At 42.6% G+C, this 26536-nt stretch overlaps 1 protein-coding gene across 1 annotated transcript in view; it reads right to left on the bottom strand.

Annotated features, from left to right (window-relative positions):
* GOLGA4 (golgin A4) overlaps positions 1-26536 on the bottom strand; it is a 227626-nt gene that overhangs the window by 163778 nt on the left and 37312 nt on the right. Inside the window, 7 exon segments of the mRNA XM_068236570.1 lie at positions 556-654; positions 2348-2404; positions 5672-5719; positions 16898-16933; positions 16935-17213; positions 22035-22088; positions 25463-25561. Of these exon segments, the coding sequence (XP_068092671.1) occupies positions 556-654; positions 2348-2404; positions 5672-5719; positions 16898-16933; positions 16935-17213; positions 22035-22088; positions 25463-25561 (672 nt within the window).

Below are 26536 nucleotides of genomic sequence, written 5' to 3'. Positions count from 1 at the left end.
AGGTAAATATTTACATGTTTTTTTTTTATTGTAATGGTTTTTTTTTTTATACTAAACATTTTATTTGGGTACTTTTGGGAGGGTGGGAGGTAAACAATAGATTTATAATGTAAATGTGTGTTAATTCTTTTTTTTTTTTTTTTTTTTTTTTTCAGGTGTAGTATTACTTTTTGGCCACAAGATGGCGGCCATGAGTTTGTTTACATGACGGCCAGAAAAAGCTCAGCTTTTTCAGCGGGGGAGAGGAATCAATGATCGGGCTCCATAGCCCGATACATTGATTCCTTGGCTACCGAATCCGCGGCCGGGAGTGCGCGTGCACGCGCACGATCGGCCGCGGGGGCGCGCATGGTTCCTGGACGTAGAAACTACGTCCAGGAACCAAAATAGGTTAAATAACTGATGAGGACATAATGGAACAGCATACTTTTCACCACAGTGCCCCTTTAAAGATGAAAGGATTCACCGTTTTGATAAACTGCCCAATAACAACACAAAAATAAAGTACAACTTTGGGGTACCAGCGGCTTTTTATTTGCTGATTGAAGTTCTTACCTGAGTCTGCAGCACACTAATTAGCTGATCTTTTTCTTCAAGCGATGCATCAAATTCTTCCTGTAGGTGTTTCTTGGCCTGTTGGTCCATCTGTAGCTCCTGTAAGAAGAAAACCTATTACATACAATTCACTTAGGCTCTCTGGTCAGCTGTTCAACTAGGCATTTAAAAATTCAACCATTATCACTACCATTTGGCAGCACGGGTTGAGATTAACGCAGGTATGTGTAACATGCACACCTGTAAGACACTTGTCTCTGAATCTACTTGATTAAATACACAGCCTCCTAGCCATTAGGTGTGCACCTGCTGCCCTTCTGGTTTGCGATTTCTGAATGGTCCAACTATAGATTCCTGTCAGTAAGAATAAATAATACTGTTTTGGACATTAAGTGTAAAGGGAATGAATTTAGTGTTCTAAAGAATAAGGGGACTGCGTCTGCCCTAAAGAATTATAAGGAATGTAACAAACTTAGCAAAAAAATAGTAATCAGACTTGTGAAACTAAAAGTAGAAAAAAGAGGCAAGTGATATAATGCAAAATCCCAAAAAGTTTTACAAACTCAAAAAGAAGAAAGGTAGAGAATATAGGCCTTTTCATACAAGATCAAGTGGGAAACTTGTGGAGGACCGAGCTAAAGCTGGAATTTAAAATGTTTGCTTTGCTTCTCTTTACCAAGCCGATGTCTTTAGCTCATAATATGGCCTGGGTTATTCCCACTAAACCTCATTAAGCATGAATTGCTTAACACAGGAAGGTGTGCAGGCACAATTAATGAAGATTAAGATGGACAAGGCACCTGGCCCCGATGGCATCCACCCCCTGGTATTAAAGGAGTTCAGTTATAAGCCACTTTATCTTTTCTTCTGCGATTCTCTTTCAAGTGGGTCAGTTACTTATGACTGGCAAGGGGAAAAAAAAAAAAAAAAAAAAAAACAGAACCAGGAACTATAGACCTGTAAGCTTAACATCAAGTTGTGTGTAAATTGTTTGAAGGTATCCTAAGGGATGCTATACAAAATTATATAGCACAGAATCTTATTTCAGATCAACAGCATGGTTTTACTAAAGCCAGGTCCTTTCTCGCAAACATGCTTTAGCTTCTATGAAGTGGTGAATGAAAATTTAGATCTTGGGAAAGCTATAGATGTAGTGTACTCAAACTTTGCCAAGGCTTTTGACACTGTTTCCCACAATAGCCTTGTGCAGAAGCTGAGGATATCGGGACTAGGAGAAAAATATATGTATGTGGTTTCGAACTGGTTGAAGGGATAGAAGGCAAAGAGTGAACACAAACAGAACATACTCAAAATGGGAAATGGTTAGAAGTGGGGTAACGCAGGGGTCAGTATTTGGTCCAATTTTTTTCAATGTATTTATTAATGATCTAGACAGAATACAGAGTACTGTAGCCATCTTTGCAGTTGATACAAAATTAAGCAGAATTATCAACACTAAGATAAATAGCAATATTACAACAGGACCTTGGCAACAGGCCAATATGAAAAGGCACATGGCAGACTAAATTTAATGTTGTAAATGTAAAGTCGTGCACCTTGGACGTACCAATGGTAGAGCACCATATAAAATATATGGCAGTGGTAGTAAAAGCGAACAACATTCTGGGATGCATGCAATTTTTTATTGTTTTTGTAGAAGAGCCTACCGTTTATATAAGTGGGCCATTGGAGATGGCATTAATAGACTATACATGCTCATGCATGAGTGGCTTGGATTTTCATTCATTATTTGTCTAAATATATTTAGGAGGATGACAGAGTTATAGCTTACCTCTCGCAGTTCTCCAATTCGCCTGAGAGCTTTGTCCTGGCTCTGGCTCAGTATAGACTAAAAAAGAAACCACACATTACTTTTTATACATGAAGCACAACCACACAATTGGACACACATCACTCAAAACATCCAATCTGTCACACCATTTGTTAAAGGACAACTGTAAAGTCAAAGACCAGAGTACTTTCATGGAAACCCAAAGACGCAGCTGGCGGTAGATTCGAACAGGGGTTCAGCAGCAGAACAAGATGATGCAAAGAGAAATGGGAAAGCTCTAAGGGACCCACAGCTCAAAAGACATCCCAGGCCATTGCTTGGAATGCCATTGGTTCAGGGGAAATTATGTCCTGCCCCTTAACTAAGCCCTGCTCTCAAACGAACAAATCCACATATAAATAAATAAGGTAAAGGTAAATCCCCATATGTTTTTGTACCTCCTCCTGTTCCCCACATGCTTTCTTCAGTCCCATGTGCCATCTCCGTCCCACTGTGCTACCTCTCATAATGAATGAACTAGGTTTCTCTCAGGCTGTCTACCTCCCCACCCACAAGAAAGGGCACTCCCTGGATCTTATATTTCATTGTGGACTTTTGATATCACACATGGATATAAACCCAGTGGTATGGTCAGACCACCACACCATCCACTTCTCTCTGACAGCACCAGCGATAAAAACACAGAGAGAAAGAACTCATAAAATACCGTTCTCTGAAAGATGTCTCACCCCAGCACGTTCAGAATATCCTCAACTTCGACGCATTAACCAATCATTGTGCAGACCCAGACTCCATGGTCCTGATGTACAACCATGCAGTGTCATCTGCCTATGACGCCCTTGCTCCAGTTCGCATTAAACGGTCTACACCACTTCACCATGCACGGTGGTTTGACAGCTCACTAAAGGACCTAAAGAAAGAAGTGCGCAGACTAGAAAGGAAGTGGCGAAAATCTCAGAATTCAAAAGATAAAACACACCCTTGTCTCACCTGGAAAGCTACCAAAATGCAATCACCAAGAAAAAATCCTCCTACCTATCACAGGAGATCGCAAAGGCCGCCAACAGACCAGCCCAGCTATTCCGCACAGTTGATAGACTATGTAACCCATCCTGCCTAAAGCCTACTATAACTCCCTCAAAGAAGCTATGTGAGAAATTTGCGTGCTACTTTGCTGACAAAGTATCCTCTATTCGGTCTCTCATTCAGTCCACAGCACCCAAGACTAATGCAACTCCTGGAAATAGCTGCAAAAACAACCTAACACCCTGGACTGACTTCAGTATTAGTGGGGAAGAGATCTCAGACATCCTCCGCCGCCTCCGCCAGAAAACCTGCGACCTGGACCAACTAAACATATGCTGAAATGTCCTGACCTGCTTGGCCCAGCATTTCACAAAATAGTAAATTGCTCTCTGCAAGCAGGGAGGTTTCCTACCTCTTTAAAAGAAGGAATCATCAAGCCCCTTCTTAAAAAACCTTCCATGGATCCAGATGCAATGAGCAGCTACAGACCTGTCTCCAACCTCCCCTTCTTAGGTAAAGTTATTGAAAAGGCTGTCTATCTGCTACTTGAAACCAGGCTGTCAGTAAACAACATCCTGGACCCTCTACAATCTGGCTTTAAGAAACACCACAGCTGTGAAACAGCCCTCATCCAAGTCTGCAACGACCTGCTCATGGCAAGGGACAGAGGGGAATGCTCCATCCTAATCCTGTTGGATCTCTCAGCGGCTTTTGATACAGTTGACCATGAAATCCTGCTTAACAGACTGCAGGAGTACTGTGGCATCAGTGGATCAGTCCTCCAGTGGTTCAGATCATTCCTGACTGACAGAACACAGAGAGTATCCCTAGGACCTATAATGTCCAAACCTGCACCTCTACAATTCGGAGTGCCACAAGGATCAATCCTATCCCCTCTGCTGTTTGCAATCTACATATTGCCACTCGGTACACTTATCCAACGACATGGCCCGACGTACCACTGCTACGCCGATGACACACAGCTATACCTGTCCTTCAAACCTGGTGGAACAGACCCTACTCCAAAAATAAACTCTTGCTTAGCTGAGCTACAGGCATGGATGAATGATAACTGGTTGAAACTGAATGCTGACAAAACTGAGGTCCTCTTTGTCCAAAGCCAGTGCTCGCCATCAAAACAGCTCTAGCCTAAAGCAACACCAATCAGGATTGGGAATTCGGACATAAACAGCTCCAATCTTGTGCGCAGCCTTGGCGTACTAATCGATGGGGATTTAAGTTTCAGAAACCAAATTTCATCTGTAGTTAAATCTTCCTACTTTCATCTGAAGAACATTGCAAAGATTAAACATCTCATTCCCCCAGAGGATCTTCTAACCCTAGTTCACGCCTTCATCACATCACGGCTGGATTACTGCAATGCCCTTTATGCTGGCCTCCCCAAAAAGGACCTGCGTCGCCTGCAATTAGTGCACAATGCTGCTGCCAGATTGCTAACAAACCAGCCTCGCCACTGTCACATTACACCGATCCTTCGCTCACTGCACTGGCTACCAGTAGAATGGAGAATACTCTTCAAGATTGGACTGCTGACATTCAAATCCCTGCACAATCTGGGCCCTGGATACATGAAGGACTTGCTGAAGCTGCATCACACCTCTCACAACCTCAGATCAGCTAGTTCTATAAACTTGGTCACTCCCAGAGTGCACCTCAAAAAATCTGGAGATAGAGCCTTCTGTCATGCTGCCCCTACTCTTTGGAACTCCCTGCCACACCCAGTAAAGACAGCACCATCCCTGGAGCTATTCAAATCCAGACTGAAAAGCCACCTGTTTAGCCTGGCATTTCTGGACTTATAAAATTCTTCCTCTGTACCACAATGGTCTGAGCCATGCTTATGCGCTTTGAGTCCTATGGGAGAAAAGCGCTCTACAAATGTTATTTGTTGTTGATTGTTGTTGCTTCTTTCTGTGCTCTTGTGTTATGTGCATCGGCCCTGGGTTTCAGCTGGACCACAGCGGACCATTGGAGCAGTCACTACACTGTCTGCACGTGATCCAGAGAAAGTGGGAAATGCTCCGACAACTGTGTCCGGTTTGACAAATGTTCACTTCAAATCTAACAACTATTACCTTGCTAGGAGTTGAACTGCTCCTTTTATATTAATTTAGCTTTATGTTCGTTCATCAGCCTTGAAGCTCTTCTGTTTAAAATCATGGGGTGTTCTAAAGCTTAGCACTTATATTAAGAATGTAAATGTCAATATCTTAGGAGCAAATCTAAAGCACAGAGAAGTGATATACTGTAAGGGAGTGAGACAAAATCTTTTCTTACCTGAAGTTTCTCTTTATCCCTCTGAACTATTCTATATGTAGTAACCAACTGCAATGAGAAAAAGTAGGCACTCATTTTAAAAACAGTAATAGTTGTTCTACCCACAGATCAGTACGTTGAGATTACTAGTGTTATACTGGCTTTTACTTGCTCAGGTTAAAGATGAGTCGATTGTAAACTTTTTATGCTGTTTATGTTTACCGATGTTGAAATTTGTTCTTGTTGAAGATTGAACTGTAAAGGTGGCCATACACTGGTCGATGTGCCATTAGATCGACCAGCTGACAGATCCCTATCTGATCGAATCTGATCAGATAGGGATCGTATGGCTGCCTTTACTGCAAACAGATTGTGAATCGATTTCAGCCTGAAACCGATCACAATCTGTTCAGCTGCTCCTGCCGCCTGTCCCCCCCCCCCCCCCCCCGTATACATTACCTGAGGCTGGCTCCCGGGCGTCTTCTCCGCACTGCACCGCACCGCTGTTCTTGCTCCATCCCGGCGCTTCCTGTGTTACTCCGTGACCAGGAAGTTCAAATAGAGCGCCCTCTATTTCAACTTCCTGGTCACCGGAGTGACACAGGTAGTATAAGCGTACACTGGGACATGCGGAAATGCGGTGCAGCGAGGAGAAGAGGACCCCGGAGCCAGCTTCAGGTAATGTATACATGCTCGGATCGGGCCCGAATCGTACGCCGCAAGCGACGCGCTCCTACCGCCGGGCGATCGAGGGTAATTTCCCGCACGGCGCGATCGACGGTCCGATCCGATTTCGGGAGGGAATCGGATCGGCGGGTGCGTTTAACGCAAGCGATTGGCAGCAGATCCGATCCCAGGATCGGATCTGCTGTCGAAACGGCCGTGAATCGAGCCAGTGTATGGCCTGCTTAACACCTACAAAACTTTTCAATAAAAAACAATTGAAACAGAAAAACAGTATAAACAATAAAGATAGTCACCTACTTACAGCTCATTTTACAAAACAACTCATACATACAAAGCTATCCTCAAGTACAAACTATATTGTACTCGTTTTGTGATTACATATTGCTGTTGATATGTTAAAAGTATAGTATAAACTGTTGCAAAAACAGTACTTTAAAGCAAATTAAAGCACAATGAAAACAGCCAAAAACAGAGTACATTTCACTAAGCTTTCCTCCTGTCTTTAATAGGAGTCTGAGTAATTTTTCATGTATTGCAATGTATTCACTAAATGCTTTATCTCATGCGATCCTTAAAGAGACTCTGTAACAAAATGTTCAGCCTTTTTTCTACTATCCTACAAGTTCCTATATCTATTCTAAAGTGCTCTGGCTTACTGCAGCCTTTTTTAGTTGCTCCATTGCTGTAATAAATCAAATTTACTCTCCTTTGTCAGGCTTGTCGGCCCAAAGAGGAAGTGGCTGTAATTGATTTACAGACAGGAGAAGGTTACACTGATAGCCCTGCTCTCGGAGTCATTCACACACTGATAACTGTGAAAAGCAGAGCTCAACCATTTACTGCTCTCAGTAACTCAGTATCATCTACTGATAAAAGCTGATAATTGTGAGACGCATAGCTCATAAATTCTTGCAGAATGCAGACACGGACCTGCTATCAGTAATCACTACTAAAGATTGCAGCATTCTTTACAAGGTAAAACTTCTAAACTATGAAATGAACTTTAAAGGCTGAATTTATTGGTCAATAATATAACCTTTCATGGAAACTGTAATGCAGTTTACAGGAACATGCAATATTATGATGAACTTCCTGTTTGGCAGCCATATTTTTTGTTTACAAAAACTGTTTATAAAACTGCTTTTTTTGTGCCAGGATCCTGGTGGGGAGCAGCGAAAATGTGACAGAGGGGGACTGGAGATGAAAACCTACAGGCTGGTATGTTTATTTATGTGAGGTTTTTAGGTTACAGATTCTCTTTAAAGCCTACCTGTAGTGACATGTGACATAATGAGATAGGTGCATGTAATACTAGCCCTGCTAAAAATCACGGGGTCATTACTTGTATTTATATTTTCCAATCAGAAAGGCAGATTTGTTATGACTGTGAAGAAAGAATAAAATAAAAAATAAAAATTAAATTAAAAAAAAGCCCTTAACCCTCTGGGCGATACAATTACATCGCCCAGGAGGGGGCGCAGCACTTTTTTTTAAATTTTTAAATTTTTTTTTTAATCATGTAGCTAGCCTAGCGCTAGCTACATGATAGTCGCTGTGCAGCGGCATCCCCCCACCCCCTCCGATCGCCTCCGGCGATCAGCGCAAGCAGGAGATTCCGTTCAGAACGGGATCTCCTGCTAGGCTTCCCCCGTCGACATGGCGACGCTCACGATGACGTCATGGATGTCGTGACGTCTGAGGGAGTCCCGATCCACCCCTCAGCGCTGCCTGGCACTGATTGGCCAGGCTGCGCAAGGGGTCTGGGGGGGGGGGGGGGAGGGGCTGCGCGGCATGGCGGGCGGGCAGCGGCGGATCGGCAGCGAGCGGAAGTTACACGCAGCTAGCAAAGTGCTAGCTGCGTGTAACAAAAAAAAAAAAATTATGCAAATCGGCCCACCAGGGCCTGAGAAATCCTCCTGCGCAACATACTTCGAGCTCAGCTTGGGATTATCGCCCAGGAGGCTAAGGTGGCCGTACACTAGTAGATGGTCACATGATTTGAGAAACAGATAAAAAACATTCTCTGATTATAATCTTAGAGAGGGATCTATTACTGCATCACAATACAAATAGATTTAATACTGCTTTTATTACTGCTATGATATTAGTTCAGTGAGATGGACTGGATGGAAAACCGTCCCTATAATTAAGCTGTATGGTTCTTGTAAGAATGCAGTAATCTGAAGGAGATAAACCGCAGTATAAAATAATGGTTTAAATAAAATATAAATTATAAAGATCCAACCATTAACTGATTGATATTGCGGACTTGCTATGAACTCTTCCAGCTGGATGCGTGGACTCCCTTCACCTCTTCTCCTGTTGTTGCTGCTTTTTTCCTATATCCGTGTGCTCTCCCTCCTCCCCCCGGTGGTCAAAAAGTAGTATTGACACCTGTTACAAGCACCTTGAACGCTGTGCTTTATCTGTATGGGCGTGATTGATGGAGGCGGAGTTGCAGTAGGAGGTTAAAACAGACTGGCTGGGCAAGAGCAAGCCACACCCTGATGAAGAACCAGTGGGCGGTTCGAAATGCATAGGTGGGCGGAGCTGTGTTCAGCGGCGTCTACAATGTCCGTGCTTCTGGCTCTAACCAACTGCACTCCTGGAGGTGATCTTTTGCCGTGCCCGCGTTACTGGTGCTAGCTGCAGGACAGACGCGATGCATGATCCCTAGGGGAGACTGAGTGGATTACACAACGGCAAGACTGGGTGAGATCAACCCTTCACTTGTGGCATTGCGTAGAAGTCCGGGAAGCTGACATTATATGAATAGCAGCAGAACCTGAACAGACTCAGGACTTCCTATTAGTAATCTACGGCTGCTTCATGTGAACTTTATAGGGGGCCCCCCAACTTGCCATATACGAGACGAAGAGCACTTTAGTGTATGAATGCGCAGACGTATGGAAGTGTGCGGTATATTAACTGGCCAGTAGATACCTCATATGATTTCTAGCCATATATTTATATCGCTGAACACGTAAGGCTGACTTATGAAGCTAACTGCTGTAGCTTGTTGTTTTTAAATATGTGCACATCTGGTGTTTAATCTTTGCAAATATTGTTGTTGTATTTTTGTATTGGTATTTTTCTATCACCTATTTAAAGGGGAACCGAAGTAAGAGGTATACGGAGGCTGCCATATTTATTTCCTTTTAATCAATACCAGTTGCCTGGCAGCCCTGCTGGTCTATTTCTCTGCAGTAGTATCTGAATAACACCAGAAACAAGCATGCAGCTAGTCTTGTCAGATGTGACTAAAGTCTGAAACACCTGATCTGCTGCATGCTTGTTCAGGGGCTATGGCTAATAGTATTAGAGGCAGAGGATCAGCAGGGCTGCCAGGCAACTGGTATTGCTTAAAGGGAAATAAACATGGCAGCCTCCATATACCTCTCTCTTCAGTTCCCCTTTAATGAATTACATGAGATATTCTTTGCAGACACAGTGGCCCATTGCTTGATCTGTTTCTTTGTAGCTTGTTTAGGGCTGTGTCACGCTCAGTACGGTTTTTGAGCTATAAGTACCTCATTTTTTTGTGATATAGATTGATGCAATTGTTCAAGCTTTAATTTAGATGGACTGATCGGATGAGCCTACAGCACTTTTGAGTTTACAGAAGTTGATTATCCGTTGAAGGAACTCTGTCTATTTAAGGGTGTGCTGAACCTGTAATAGTTAAGTCAGAAAAGACACAGACATTTTGATATTATCTGCAGGATATGATTGAAGCCTCTATGAAGGGACTCCTGACTTGGGTTGTGTTAGACCTACTGTTGCCACTCAAAGTTTTGAATACAGAACTGTTTGTTAAAAGTTTTCCTTTATCTTCATGGACTTGAGCCGGTTAATAATACTGCTGCGGGAGGCTTCTCAGAGAGAGAGAGGGTGAAGACTGTACAGGGAAGAAGTAATGTTGCGAGTACGCAAAGTTCTATAACTATTTTTTCATTAACTATGGAGGAGGTGGGGGGAGGAGGGGGGAGAGAGGGGAGGGAAGGTTTTTCTCTGCATGCTTACCGAGTCATGGTTAAATCAGGGGACACGTGATTGTTCTACTACTAGGTGGGGATTTGGATAATGCGGTTGGTCACTTGGAATGTAAAGGGATTACAGTCCCCGGGCAGGCGCTCAAAGGTTTTGGCTCATCTAAAAAAGATGCACCTCTGGACATTTGTATGCTGCAGGAGACTCACTTGGGTCCTGAACAATTGTCATACCTAAAGAAAAGCGGGGGTGGTGATCTTAATCAGTAGATATTTAAGACATCAATGTTTACAACAAGAGTATGACGCAAATGGTAGGTGGGTACTCCATCTGCAGCTAGCCACGGAACAAGTGGAACTGCTAAACATCTATGCCCCTAATGGGGTAAACAAGAAATTCTTTGACTCCTTAGTAAATCAAATAAGCACGATAACTCAGGCATCTTTGATAGTTGGGGGGGGATATGAATTCTGTAATTGACCACAAAATGGATAGGAGCTGTCCGAGTGCCTTACCACGTGGAACAGACACCAGATTGATCTCGTTATTAGAGGCATCCAACCTGCTTGATAGCTGGAGATACCTCAAACCTTTTGACAAATAATTTACGTTCTTCTCCCCAAAACATGCCCCATGGTCCAGAATAGACATGTTCCTAGTGCGTGCTGGAATGAGTAGTAGACTTACCTCTTGAACAATAGGAGAGATTCTCATTTCGGGCCACGCACCAGTGACACTCGATCTGCAGGATGTGGCCCCAAAAAGTTCGGATTTTATTTGGAGATTTCCCACGAGCGGATATGGTGATGAGGCATTCGAACAGCTACTACATAGCTGGTGGATTGAATATGAATATGACAATGCAAAACATAAAATGACGCCAGGAGACTGTTGCTAAGTCCTCCCACATCCCCACAACATACAGATAGGTTAATTGGCTTCCACCCAAAATTGGCCCTAGACTACAATACATACACTACACAATATAGACATATGACTATGGTAGGGATTAGATTGTGAGCCCCTCTGAGGGACAGTTAGTGACAAGACTATATATACTCTGTACAGCGCTGCGGAAGATGTTAGCGCTATATAAAACACTAAATAATAATAATGGTAGGAAAAGCAAGGGAATCACAGCAGAAATTCATAAATAACACCACTCCATTGATGAGAGAATGCTGGATGAGAGACAAAGCAAAAGCAGATTTATGGTTTACAATGAGAGCCAGTTTACACAAGGCGCACTCTGACCTATTTTTTTCACAGATTTGGGGATAAAGTAGGTAGGCTGGTGGCTAACATTGCGTCTAAGCAATTTAGGAAACAAGAGGCCCCCATTACACTAGAGAATGAAAGGAGTTCTTTAAAACATGACCCCAAAGCAGTTAATGATATCTTTGCCAGTTTCTATACCAAGCTATATAAAACAGATTCTGCTGTCAAACAAGACTCAGATAGACTTCTTAAACAAATTCAATTGCCAACTGTAACAGAGTCAGAGGCGGACATGCTGAATGCTCAGGTGACTAAGGGAGAAGTGCTACAAACCAAACAGTTAGCCAATGTGAAGTCCCCAGGACCGGATGGACTCCCAGTGGAGTTCTTCGAAATATTAAAGCAAGATGTAGCAGACTCACTGGTCCAGGTATATAATTCCATTCTGGACACAGGACAATACCGACAACAGGTCAGTTCGCTTATATGAAACAAAATTTATCCCGAAAGAAGGGGGAGATCTGACAAAACCAGGTTCATAACTCCCTATTTCCTTACTAAAGCAAGATAATACAATTTTCTCAAAAATCCTGGCAGACAGGCTAGCACAGGTTGTACCAAAACAAATACACCCAAACCAAACAGGATTCGTGCGTAACAGGGCGGCTGTCAGCAATGTGAGGAAATTCTTACGGTCTTAGAACATGTTAAAGCATATCCACGCACCTATAAAGAGTCAACGGTCCTTGTGCTTGATGTGGAAAAAGCTTTTGATAATGTGGAGTGGGATTGGTTGCAGGCGGTATTGAGGCGACAGGGTGTAATAGGAGCTTTTTCCAAAGCAGTCCAGGCTATGTATTCTAACCCAACAGAAAAATTGTCACCCAGGGTCATGTTTCTAACCCCATACAGTTGACCAAAGGAACGAGACAAGGGTGCCCCCTGTCTCCCCTACTTTTTAATGTAGCGTTAGAGCCACTTATGACTATCTTAAGAAATCTTATTCCAGGGAAAAAATAAAAATAGGAAAGGTTTCAGTTCAGCAAGCGTTGTTTGCAGACGACGCTCTCCTATTCTTACAAGATCCACTCCACCAAGTACCAGAGATATTCCAAATACTAAATGAAATGGGAACCCTGGCTGGATATAAAGCAAATAGAGACAAAAACCTCCTCTTTCCGTTATCTAAACAGGCACAAGTTGGAGACTGGGTTAGGTTAGGGGTGGGAATCAACACTACCAAATTCAAATATTTAGGGATCTCTATACCTAGAGACCCAGTCAACCTGTACGCAATTGTCACCCCGTTGATCAAAACTATAACAGAGCAGCTAAGTAGATGGCACAATTTGCCAATAGGCCTGGCAGGGAGAGCAGCCTTAATAAAAAATGGTTTCAATGGGCCGACTGCTGTATCTGCTGCAAACAATCCCACTCCTCCTCAGGCACAAGGACTTGCAAATGCTGAATGCGGCGTTCTCCAAATTTCTCTGGAAAGGCAAAAAGCCGAGAGTGGCCCTAGCTAAATTACAATGCCCAAAAGAAATGGGTGGTTTTAATCTGCCCAAAGTAAGAGCGTATAATTTAGCTGCTCTTATGAGGCATGTCAGAGATTGGCTGAACCAAACAGACACTAACTATATGTTGGAAGTTGAAATGGCACTGCCTTGGTTACCAGTGGGTCTGCTACATGCTAAAATCAAACATCTGCCTCTGCGGATAAAAATTAATGTGATGTATCCAGACACAATAGCGGCTTGGCAGGCAGTAAGAAAGTTACATAGACTCCCGGAGAGAGTATCCAAATATTTACCAATTTGGGGAAACCCCAACTATCCTCCCGGTACACAAAGTAATTTTTCAACATGGGAGCAAAATTGCATTAAAACACTAGGTCATATGCTGGACATCAAGAAAGGCAAATGGACCTCTTTTGCTGATCTGAGACACAAATACCACTTCAAATGAAATCCTTAATTTGATCGCTAATCCAAGATGTCAAACCAATAGCAGAGATCACTACCTTTGACCTATACATAAAACTGGGTGGAAGGGCCATGTCCCTATCAGATCTATATCGAGGGCTGCAGGTGATAGGGATAGATACATTTAAAGAGAATCTGTACTCTAATATTCTTACACTAAAAGCATACCATTCTATTCCTTATTTTCTCCTGTGCCCCTCTGTGCTGTTTCTGCCGGAGCTGGGAAAAAAGGGCGCATGCCGCTAGTGGACAAAAAGGGCGCCGCCATTCACTCCCATAATAAATAGAGTTTAATGGGCGCCGAGTAGGAAAAAAGGGCGCCGGAGCTAAATAAAGTTTATAAACGGCGCCAGGAGCTAAATAAAGTTTACAAACGGCGCCCGGCGATGTTTAATGATTTATAACTGAACTTGTGGTGATTTACGTTTATAAAATGCACCCGTGCCGAATAACGTTTATGAAAATACTAAACATATTTATCTTATTTAATTAAAACATTATTTAAAGTTTTATCCCTTACTGTTTGTAAAACATTATTATTCACAAAATAAAGCGATAAAACATTATTATTCACAAAATAAAGCGATCAGTACGTAACATAAATTGCAAAATATTTTTTGAATCCACAATTAGTAAAACATTATTATCCACATAATAAAGGGGGGTCTTAGGTTTAGGCACCAACAGGGGGGTCTTAGGTTTAGGCACCAATAGGGGGGTCTAGGGGTTAGGGGTAGGTACAGGGAGGGGTACTTAGGCAACAACAGGGGGGGTCTTAGGTTTAGGCACCAACAGGGGGGTCTTAGGTTTAGGCACCAACAGGGGGGTCTTAGGTTTAGGCACCAACAGGGGGGTCTTAGGTTTAGGCACCAAGAGGGGGGTCTAGGGGTTAGGGGTAGGTACAGGGAGGGTTACTTAGGCACCAACAGGGGGGGGTCTTAGGTTTAGGCACCAACAGGGGGGTCTTAGGTTTAGGCACCAACAGGGGGGTCTTAGGTTTAGGCACCAACAGGGGGGTCTTAGGTTTAGGCACCAATAGGGGGGTCTTAGGTTTAGGCACCAACAGGGGAGTCTAGGGGTTAGGGATAGGTACAGGTAGGTTCTATGTAAGAGTAGGCTTAGGTATAGTTTTAGTAAAATTTTAGTAATAATTACTAATGTATTACAACACTTATTACGAACGTAGTTATATTTATATCATCTTTATAAAACAATATTTTCAGATTTTATTATAAGAACAAACCATAAATGACGGTTATTCACAATAATATACAATTATAACAATTAAACATATATTATTGGTTTTTTTATAAACGTAATTATAAGTTTAACTTTTGAAACAGGGAAGATTAACGTTTTCACAATTTCCGATTTAATAAACATTATTTAATGATTTATAATTTTGTTAAACATTATTTGTAAACGAAATATAGCACACTATATTTATAAACCCTATTAATGATTAATTATTATTTAGAGTTTACACCGCCGCCCCTTTTTGTCCAGGCGCCCTTTTTGTACGTACGCGTTTTCTGCCACTCTCTGCTGCAATCCTGGCTTGTAACTAACAGTTTTAGGCAGTGTTTACAAACAAACTAACCAGCTTGTTATAGGCTCACATAAACAGAGTGTGTGAGTGTGTGAGTGTGCAGGGGGCCTGCAGAGGGTGTGTATCGCTTCTATCCAATCACAAGCAGCCCTGCACATTCCACACATTCAAGCCTTAGCCCGACAGAGGAAAGGAGATAAGATTTATTACAGAGACAGTGCAATTAAGAAAGACTGCAGTAAGCCAGAGCACATTAGAACAGGCATAGGAACTTATAGGATAGAAGAACTAAGGCTGAAAAATTTGTTACAGAGTCTCTTTAAGAAACTGCTTTTTCAGGCATGGATTAGCACCTTTCAGGATGACAAATTGCCAGACAAAATAATTGCAGGATGGAACGTAGTACGAAATTGCATCACTAGTGAAGTATGGAGAACCTCGCATTCTATTAATGCATAAAGCAAAGTTTGCATTTAATATTAAATATAGGCAACCACCAGCACATTATAGTCCCTACTGTCCAAAATGTAAGCTTAAAGATGCTGATTTGCTACATTGCATATGGTCCTGCAGTTATATCACTCACTTCTGGAATAGGGTGCTGCTCTATGCTAACAAACTCTGTAATAAGAAATTGGTTAAAGATCAATATCTTTGTGTAATTAACTATACTCCTAAAGTGATGGAAGACGCATAACTAAATCGTCTTCCCTATTTTACCTAACGCTGATAGTGGCTTGAAAAACGATTTTTCTGAAATGGTTAGACCCAGATCCACCTACAGTGGGGAGAGTGAAACAAGAACTACATAGTCTCTTTGTACTCGACAAGTTAAATACATTACAGGCCAAAGATAAGAGGACAAAGGCCTTCTTTAAGACCTGGAGGAAATTTGTAATTTGGGCAGCTTACAAGAGAGGAAAGAATAGCCCTAATGGGGAACTTTAAGTTTACTAAATGGTACCTAACAGAACATATGCATGGTTCACTAGGCCTGTTGGAAGGGGAGTAAACATATAATGAATAACTTAATTAAGATATTTCTCTTTTTTTCTACTTTTTTCTTATTTTCAAAACACAAAGTGTCGAAGGGGTAAGCATGCAGAGAGGGGGTGGGGGGACTTATAGGGGGGAGGGGGGGGGGGAGAGAAGGCTGGAGCTTAAAGGAGGGTGGAGCGGGAGGGGAGGGTTTAAAAGTTCCGAGATATATGATCTAATGCATAGAACTGTTATTATACTGTTTTTATAACTAAACAAGGAAACGAGGGGAGGGCTTATTTTCTTCCAACCTGAACTGCATGCTGTCACTCAGAAGAGCTGCATCTGGAACTGTGGCCACTCGTCTGGGGGGGGCGCAGCCGGGGAGGTTTGCCGGGAGGGGCTGGGGGGGTGGCCTGTGCCCCTGGGGGCGCAGTCGGGCCCGATCGGGCCGCTCCATCCGGTGGGTCGTTTTGCTTTGGGGGGGGGGGGGGGGGGGGGGGGGGGGGGTGGGAGTGGTGCTGGAGTATCGCTCGCCTCACTGTGTTAACTGTCTGCTTCTATTGTGAAGATTTGCTGGGGAATGATTGCCTGAGGGACTGGATCTCTGAGCGCTTTTTTCCTAATTTTATCCATCTAAATCACTGACTTCAAGGGTCAGAAAACTGAGAAGAAAAAAAAAAAAGTAGAATAGTTGACAATGCAAAAGTAACCAATAGGAGTTCTTGTTTTAACAGCCAAAGCTATAAGTCGTTTTTTGTCTGCATATGGATATGGACTTGTATTAATAATTCAAACTATACAAGACTGTTACTATTGTGGTCTAAGTAAAACACTCACCTCTGAATACTTCCCTCGATAATTGCCCAGACTTTTTCTCCATTCTGTTCAACCTGTGTAAAAGCTGTTCTTTGCTGAGGCCCTCGAAACTGCTTACAGGATCTTCTGCCTCACTTTCAATATCTGAAGCTGGATCAAATGTAGGACCTGCATTGTCTGACTCCATTCGATTTAAGGACTCACGTGAGCTACTCCTCACAAGTGATTCTTTTGATGAAGCACGGAACAACGTCTCTTTCACAGGGCTGCGGAATAACGATTCCATTGAAGGGACACGAAGTTGTAGCTTCTGTGCAAAGGACTGGGCCTCGCTTTTCTGCAAGGATTATTAAAAGTTTAATCTACCAAACAATTAATAGCAAGACAGTAGTGTACAATCCAGACAGTCCTAAATATTGGTGATGTATATCTCCAGGGCCGGTTTAAGCAACAATGGGGCCCCTGGGCAAAATAAACCTGGGGGGCCCCCCAACAGATACCCCGGAGCAAAAATTGGCATTAAGGGACCTATTTTGCAGCTGGTATAGTCAGGGTTTGAAGCCCCAAACGGTCGGAGCTCCACATTCTGGCTATCCCAGCCTGCATGGGGGACAAGGGGTTAAAAAGTTTCAGGAGGGGGGACCCCACAATTTTTTAAAAAAAAAATTCCCACACTCTAAACATAAAAAAAAAATAATAATTGGGAAAATAGGAAAAAAAATGCCAGGGATCTTCATACAGCCATATTGCGGCTGTATAGCGATCCCTGGCCAAAGCGCTGCGGCTGCGTATGGACCCCCTGGAAACCCCGTCAGGAAATGTATTGCTCTTTTGATACATGTAAAATTACACTACCGTTCGGTACTAAAAGTGACATTTACCGCATTTAAAAGTATACTTTTTTCCTTCAAAACTTTAAAAAAAATCGATTTTCTCAAAAACTATAAGGTCTTTTTGAAAAATTGTTTTTTCCTCTTATTCCCAATGATCTCCTTAACATATCCTGCAAATTTAGGGTTTCTAGAATTTAAGGTGGATTTGCTATTAACCATTAAAGTCGGCTGGTTTTTAAATGTGTATTTTTTTTCTTTGAAACTTTAAAATCGATTTTCTCAAAAACTATAAAGGTCGATTTGAATTTTTTTTCCTCTTGTAGCCACTGGGGGCCCCTACAAGCTCTGGGGCCCTGGGGCAGCTGCCTCCTTTGCCTCTATGGTAGCACCGGCCCTGTATATCTCCCCCCTCTCGCCCCCTCCCCCCCCCAAAAAAAAAGGAGTCATTTTATATTCCCAATAATCCATTCAGACTGGGTCAAAGGTGTCCCAAGTACCCCCCCATGCTGCTGCCATCAGGTGCCATTACCTGCCAAGTACAGGCGTATAGGAGTGCTCATTGTAGTTGTTTGTGGAGGGGTTATTTCACTGGTGCCGATTGTCTTGCAGGCAGGGCTGAGGCTCTGCATTATTGTAGTAGCAGTAACCCATCAGATGCAGGTGGGCGTCATACCTTCACTAACAAATGATGCCTACTGACATCTGATACTGGGACAGTGCCGCGATTGGCCCCAATGACAGAACTTGGTCCTGCCCATGAAACCATTGGCACTAGTGAAATACCACATCCACAAGCGTGAACTGGCCAACCTCCTACCGCTGTATTAGCGGCCACAGGGACGAGGGATTAGTGGGACAGGAGCCTTACTGCTTTCCTCCCTCTCCTGGTGCCTCCCTCCTAAGTCAGCTTCATGCAGAGTAAGCTTAATGGTGCTGCAAAACAGACTCACCTGATCCACGCTGCAATGATGTCACCCTTTACCCTTAGCAGCGGCTGCTTTACTCTCCACTTCAGTCCTCTGAAAATTGCACGTAATTGTGACATGAAGGGACCAGGAAGTGGCTAGCTGGGTGGCCGCCACAAAGGATAAAGAGAGACATAATTGCAGAATGGATCAGGTGAGCCTGTGTTGCCATAACACTGCGCTTACTCTGCATAAAGCTGACTTAGGAGGAGGGCCCTAGGAGAGGGAGGGAGGAAAGCAGTCAGGCCCCTCTCCCATCCCATGCTCATGCACCTTGCACTGCTCTTAATATAGGATTGGTAAAGGGAGGAGCGCACAAGAAGGGTGGGCCACTATATTACCAGGGATAAAATTGATAGGGGTGGTGGGACCAATGGCCCTCATGGCTCATTAAGGTTTGCATTGTGTAGCCATCTTAAAACAGTTTTCTATCCAAACCTCTAAAATACTCCAAAGAGGTAATTTCCTCAGTTGTTGCCATGGAAGATTTCTGGATAGGGAATTACAGGACACCCCTGCACTATCGATGCATCAGGTTTAGCATTTTAGCACATTTTTTCCCTGGTTTTGTCCTCTAAATCTAGGTGCATCTTATAGTCCAGAGCTTCTTTTATTCCGAAAAGTGTGGTATTCACCAGTTAATCACCTGGTTGGAGCCCAATGTTCACAAGCAGTATAATTTGGGGTTTGTTTGAGATGTGCATGCAAGCACTTTTTCATGTCCAGTGTTCTCCCCAGGCTCTTTTAGCCGGGCTAGTTTTGGTGAGCACCCGGCTGTCAGCGGCTCACCACCTCCTATGCTGTGAGCAGAGTTGCCCTGCATTCTCTCCTCTCGCCCCACCCGGCTACTTTTTCATGCCGCCCCGCTGGAAATATTTCTGGGGAGAAGACAGAGGTTAATAATAAACATGACATTTGGTTCTAGATTTTAAAGCTGTACTTTTCTGTGGCTGTACTTCCTTCTAGTCATGCAGATGAAAGACCCCTGCACTGACTGGCTTCATGTTCAGAAAGTGAAGTCTTGAAATTGATCCTGGTCAGAAAGGAGTTCCACTCAATAAAGCTTAGCAAATGTATGGTTGCTGGACCAGGTGGCAGCTTTGTAAATCTGTTCCATTGTTGGCGTTTCCTTTCAAGACCAGGTCACTGCGATTACTGCAGCAGAGCGAACTAAACATGAAGCAGTAAGGCCCATTTTACACTTAATCAGTTGCTCTCAGTTATAACTAATTTTCAAAGAAATGCCCATGTTTCCCATGGGGGGGGGGGGGGGGGAATGAGTTGAACTTACCCAGGGCTTCTAATGGTCCCCCGCAGCCACTCACCGATGCTCCGGCCCTGCCTACAGTTCACTTCTGGAATTTCACTTATGTGCCTGCGCAGTACGCTCCTGGTGACATCAGCGGGAGTGAGGACACTGCAACGCAGGCGCAGTGGTTTTCAGACTTTAAAGTCTGAAATTCCAGAAGTAAACCGGAGGCGGGGCCGGAGCATCGGTGAGTGGCTGCGCGGGCACAGGATGTCTGCGGGGGACCATTAGAAGCCCCGGGTGTTAAACTCATTTTCCCCCGATCCCCCTACAGTATTCCTTTAACTGAAATCTTCACAGAGCACTGGTATGGAAAAAAAAAAGCGTACTAAAGCATTTCAAGGCATTAAGTCTATTTATAGCCATATATGCTTCAAAGATTTCTGCCTTCATCCACCCTGAAATAGTACATTTGGAAGTGCGGTACTACCGTCATTTTTCCTTCAAAAAGGAACAAATAACCTGCACACAAGCTAGATATTCATTGTTAAACAATTGCTTGAGATAATCTCAGTTAGAAATTTAGCACCAGTACAGTCTATTAGGGAACCATCATAATGGATTGCTAAATAAAATAATGTCATTTTTTTATTTTTCTTCTTGCTGTGGGATGTCTCTGGCTCATCCAAAGCAGCAGTGTTTTTCAGAGTTGCCTGCACATTGTCAAACTTGTGTTGATGAATGCATTAACTGGACCTAACCTACTTCTGAGCTTTACTAATAACAGAGTAAAAAGTTATAGAAAGTGTCAAGAAACCAGGCTAAAATTAGTACTTGCCCACCTTATGTGGAAGGACTGTTCCCACAAACCACCACAATAAACTACCAGACAATGTCAACTATGTGGATAGGAACTAAATAAAATTGAAAAGTATTTTACAAGTTAGTTAATGTCACAGCGATGAATTACCACAGCTTCTAAAGGCTATTTCACCAGAATGATCCATGGACATTGCAAAAACATCTTTTACAATATTTAAATACAATGAGCCTCCATGGTAATCCCTTCATTAAAAATATTTTTTTGGGGGGGAATTTTGAAGCCTAAAGTAAGTAGAGAAGAAGCCGCGAAAAGTGAGTGAGAGTGTGTGTGTGAGTGTGTGTGTGTGTATATACACTTTACTATTCCTACCAAGAAATGGTCACTTTTTAGGGAGAAACCCATTAACCTACAGTACGTTTTTGGGATGTGGAAAGAAAGGGTAATTCCCATGGGTAAGCAGTGCAAATAGAGAGAAAACATACACACTCTACTCCGATAGTGTTTGGGCCAAGCACAGAACATGCAACTTAAAGAGTAACAAAGGATTGAACTTCATCCTAATCAGTAGCAGATACCCACTTTCCTATGAGAAAGCTTTCCTTTCCTCAAATGGATCATCAGGGACCTCTGTATGTCTGATATTACGGTGAAACCTCTCCCACAGTGTGATGTCAAGACCATGGTCCTGACATCACACTGTGGGACCCTTGTTGCATTGTGGGAAATAACAGCTGTTTCCAACTGCCAAAAAAGCAGCATCTCCTTCCACAGACATCACCTGCCAACAGTAAAGATGTCGCCATGTGATAAATGTCAGAACGTAAATCAGGAAAGGAAAGATTTTACAATGGGCAACCATTGACCAAATCATTAATAAATAAATTTTAATAAAAAATAAGCACATTTTTCATTACGTTATTTTCACTACAGTTCCTCTTTAAGGCAAGAGTGCTAGTCACTAGTTCGCTGAGCTACCAATATGGGCATGCATGGGTGTAGAGTGACTGCTTTGTCAGTTAAAGCCATTCCTAATAGCCAGGAGTCCCAGCTTCAATTTCACTGGATGGGAGGCGTGAGCAAGGAGCTGAAAGATGAAGGTTTTTGTAATTTTTATTTAGCAAAAAAACGACAACATTTTTACATGTGTAATCAAACATTTTACCAAATGCACATAAAAATCTGTGCTGAAACTTGGGCTTCAAAATCTCAACAAAATAATGTAAATGAAACTCATCACACCTCCCTCTGTATTTAAACATAATAAGGAGCAATTACACGGTGGCCTTACCAGTCCTGAAGCAGAATCATTGCCATTCATGCTGTCTGGAGACCTTGATATGTTCTAAATGATAAAAACAGATGACATCTGCATTTAAATGTGTCTAACATAAAAATAAGACATTACTCAAACCACATTGTTATGCAATTATAAGACTTCTAGAAATTATAATTGGCTGAATCTGTAAAACCAATGCTCAAGAATAAGCAGTAATTATGCCTTTCATTATTTAATAGAAATCATATAAAACACTCACACAAAATACTACAAGTAAGTGTATTCTTTAAATATGGGATACACAGGGACAGTAACAGAGCACGGGAAATCTAGTACATGATTTGCAGTAAAGTCACAGTACACATACACTGTACACACTTAGCTACATGTATTAAGCATCTTTCTAATAAGTTATATGCAACACAAGTAAATGTTTGCATATACATATCATCTGACGGACTTAAAGTGGAATTCCAGGCAGAACAAAGAACAATACTACACAGTGAAGTCATAATATAACTAGGTTCCAGCCTTTAGAACTTTGTTGGTTTGAGGTACCCCTGCTGGAAACTCCAGCTAAAGGTCCAGCACAGTCAATGTTAAAAAAAGACTGCAGTTTCTGATGTGACTGCCTACCGTATTATACAGGAATGCTAGGATGTGTGGGCTATAGCTACATCAACATGAGGTTTATCCCTCACTGTGAGATCATTAACATCAACTAACAACCTCCTAACTTCAATGATGGAAGATATTGTAGCAAAAGAGTGGATGCTCCCTTTCCTCCAACGTTTCCACCCTAAGGATTAGGACATAAACCAAGAATGATGGGAGACAACAGCACTGGATGAAATCCTGCACATGAGCATAAGCCAAGCATTACTCTCTCCACTTGGCCGGTAGTATTTCAATGTGGGACCCTCTACAAAGCACAACAGATATTTTTTTAACCAATAAACCTGTTTTGCTAAATATTTTTCGTATAAAACTATCGGCATGGGCACGGATTGCTCTCTCTGTATGAGCCTGGAGTTCCACATTAAAGTGAATTAGTACAGTAATCCCACATTCAACATTGCCAGAAACTTGTAGGGATAAGTGTTGTTAAATGGCTTGTAGATGCGAATTATAAAATCCCCTGTTCCCATGCAATGCATTTATTAGTAGAGCTGGAAGTGTGCACTGAAAAACCATTAAACCTCCTGTTCCTGATTGATGTGTGTTATTCATCTTACCATGTGCCTTCTCACAGGGAAAACAGAAAGGAAGATCAGTGGCTTCCTTATTTAATACAGCAAAGGGAAGATAAGTGGGAGTGTATCCTATAACACCTACCCTCCCTGTTACCAGAAGGCAAACATGGAGACCGGCAATGGAAAAGGAGAAGACTACGCCCAGCACTGTTGTAACGTTTTATTCAAAACATGAGGTAACCTCATGAATATTAAAAGATGAAGGGCACAGGCCTGGTGGATGAAGGGGCGGTGGGTGCAGGGACTGGTTTCCCCTATGGCTCATAAGAGCTTCCTCCGAGGCAGGTTAAAGCTGCGTACCCACTGGGGGATATTTGCAGCGATGTTACCAGACAGCCGGCAACATGGTTTACCAGAAGCATGTTAAACGGAGTTACCTCCCGCAGCGATCACGCATCGTTCAGCACCGGACATGACGATTCAGATTGGGTAGAATCCCGACGAATCCCGTACAAAGTACTGTGATCATTTGAACGCTCATTCAAGCCCGTCATGTAACATCGTATATACCCGCCGGCAGGAGGATGGATCGGGGATAGCTTGTCGTGGGACTTCGTCGCTGGATCCATCTTCCTGCCTTGTAAGGCGAGTATGTAGCTTTACAAAACCAAGCTGTTTCCAGAACTAAGCTTTGTAAATTAAACAGTGACGATTTGCAAATGAAACTAGAAATCTGACTTATTGCTATAGGCAGCAAGCAGAAAAGCATTCACCAAATGAAGCCCAGGGCTGCAGTTTTATCTCTCACAGTAGAAGCTGTTCTAGGTCAACTGAAGGCTAGTGCCTACTAATCCTGTCACCAATAGCACATGACTTGAGTTGGTGACAGTTTGATAAAGGAAGCAGCTTAGTGAGGAAGAAAAGGCGGGCTCAATTTACAAGCAAGTCCTGAGTCTCCCCTCTAATACGCATAAGAAAAAAAAAAAAGACCATTTCAGACTAATGAACATTTAAACTAAAGCCAGACATGAAGCAATAAAGGGGAACCAGTATTTTGTTTTGACAAGTTTGCTTCACCTTAAGGCTGATTCATGCTCCTGCCGCATCCCACCACAAGGCATAAAACATCAGTCATATGACCCTGCTGCAAAGTGTGCCGACAGGGTCCTATTCATAGCACTGCCGCACATGTCACATTCAGTGACATATTTCCTGCTTGGCAGAAAGCAAGTCACTGGGATTCCCTTCAGTCCGAGCATGCGCACCGCACAGTGCGCCAGTGTTCACACCTACTCTGTCGCCCATAGAATTCCACTACCCCATGCATTAAGTGTGGTGCTTGCAGTAATACGCTGCAGCCCTTGCATCTGATACCTCCGGTGCAGCAAAACAGACTGCAATAGGTGTGAAATTCTCCATAGACTTTCATTGCTTTTGTGGCCTCTTGCAGTAAAATAGGGTAACGCAACACAGGTTGCAGGCTCTTTCACACCAATAATCGCTAAACCCAATCACAGACGCATTTTGCGATTTTCACCAATTTGGGCTCAATCGAAACGCAGGAAGAGTGTAGCAGATCTTTGCCTTTTAAGAAAATCGTAAACGCATTCAGTATGAATGCATTCCCACAATTCCAATTGGAATGTCACTGTACTTGCGTTTGGAAAATCGCAAGCCTTTTCATAAACAAAACTGAATGCAGATGGTGTTATATTAGTGGAATAGAAATATTCTTTAAAACATTTTCTTCACCCTTCTTTGCAGCTAAAACTGACAATATACTTTTAAATAGTAGATATTTACAAGCTTTATTGTCCCTAAATTAGATTTCCAAGGCATGGTACAGATGATAAATATCACAACACTATTACTTACCGGTATGTACAATTATTTAACAGTTTATCCATTATACCAATTTTACTTGAATCTGACAATTGAAAAGCTAAACAATTCTAGCTTTGTTGAAACTCATAAGAAAACAATGGCTTTATTGTGTCTGGGTGACAGGCAATGGTGCATTACCAAGCACACTGGAGAACTAGGCTTGACCAAGGAAGAGCTGGAGTTAGAAACATTTGAGCATTAACAATGTTAATGTAAATTAAAGAAACCCCATATCAAAAGCACACAAGTAATATATTAGTGCTAGTTACAAATACAAGCAATGAATTACTACCGGAGGGATCTAGAAGCAGTTCTAAATTAATTATGCTTCAGGGAGGGCTGAAAGGAAAGGGGTAGACTCACCACACTGTCACTCTGTGGTCTGGACCTTTTGGTATAGTCCAGAGCAAAAATTGTGTACTCAGAGAGTAAAGCAGGCTCTGCTATCATCCCGGCCAGCAGCTGCTCCACACAATGCAATGGAATGAGATAAATCATCAGACATCAGTGTTTAAAGTCACCTTAACCAGCTGACTTATTTTGCTATAATCATATACCTGTCATATTTGTAATTCAGTTATCAATGTAAAACAAGCTAAAATGCTTTCCTAAAGCCTAACTAGACACAAGCCTGATCAATGCAAATTCTTAGATCAGTAACACTGATAAGAATAATTAATACCTTTGGAACTGAAGGTTTTAAATAAATAAATAAATAAAAAAATTGTGTCACTCCGCCACTAAAGACTAGTTTCCATCTGGCAGATTGTGGTATTACCATTAGTGACTTCTGACGCGTATGAGGCGCAGGATACAGCCGGTATATGGCTGATCCTGCTGTTGCACACGTTCCTGGCCGTGTTAAATACTATTCCCCCTCCAGGCCACCATGGATGAAATAATTCAGCTTCCAGCGATTGCTGGAAGCCGAATCGTGTTTTAAAAGTAACTTCAGCTCCGTCTTCTGACGGCGCCGAAGTTACTCCCTGTGCGCTGCTATAGCCGTAATTCCTATTACAGCCTATGGTAGCGCCGGCTGCGCACAAGTCTCCTGCGCTGGATTAACCGTGTTCAACTTCTGTCACCTCGTCTTCTCTGCCAAACACATTACTGCAATGCAGAGATATGCAGGCAATACAAGGAAAATACTCTAGCATATGTTTTACTCCTATTTTAGGTGTCACATAAGCACACCCAATTCATCCACACATCAGGTGAATTCAGGCTGCACTGCCAAGCAGCTTTGGTTCATGTAACAGGTTTTGTGTTCACCACTTTGCTTCTATACTCTATTTTGTATTCACTTATCCAGATTGCCATTAGAATTTGCCTTGATCAAGTTGGGGTTAAGTTGGGCTTTGACTGTTATGAACAGTACTTTGAATTTTATAAAATGTATATGAAAAAAGACATTAGAATCTAGCATTCCCCTTTTTT

The sequence above is a fragment of the Hyperolius riggenbachi genome, chromosome 5, assembly GCF_040937935.1.
Source record: "Hyperolius riggenbachi isolate aHypRig1 chromosome 5, aHypRig1.pri, whole genome shotgun sequence".
Lineage (NCBI taxonomy): Eukaryota > Metazoa > Chordata > Amphibia > Anura > Hyperoliidae > Hyperolius > Hyperolius riggenbachi.
Note: the sequence above shows the minus strand (reverse complement) of the source record. Positions and strands in the feature narration are given on the sequence as shown.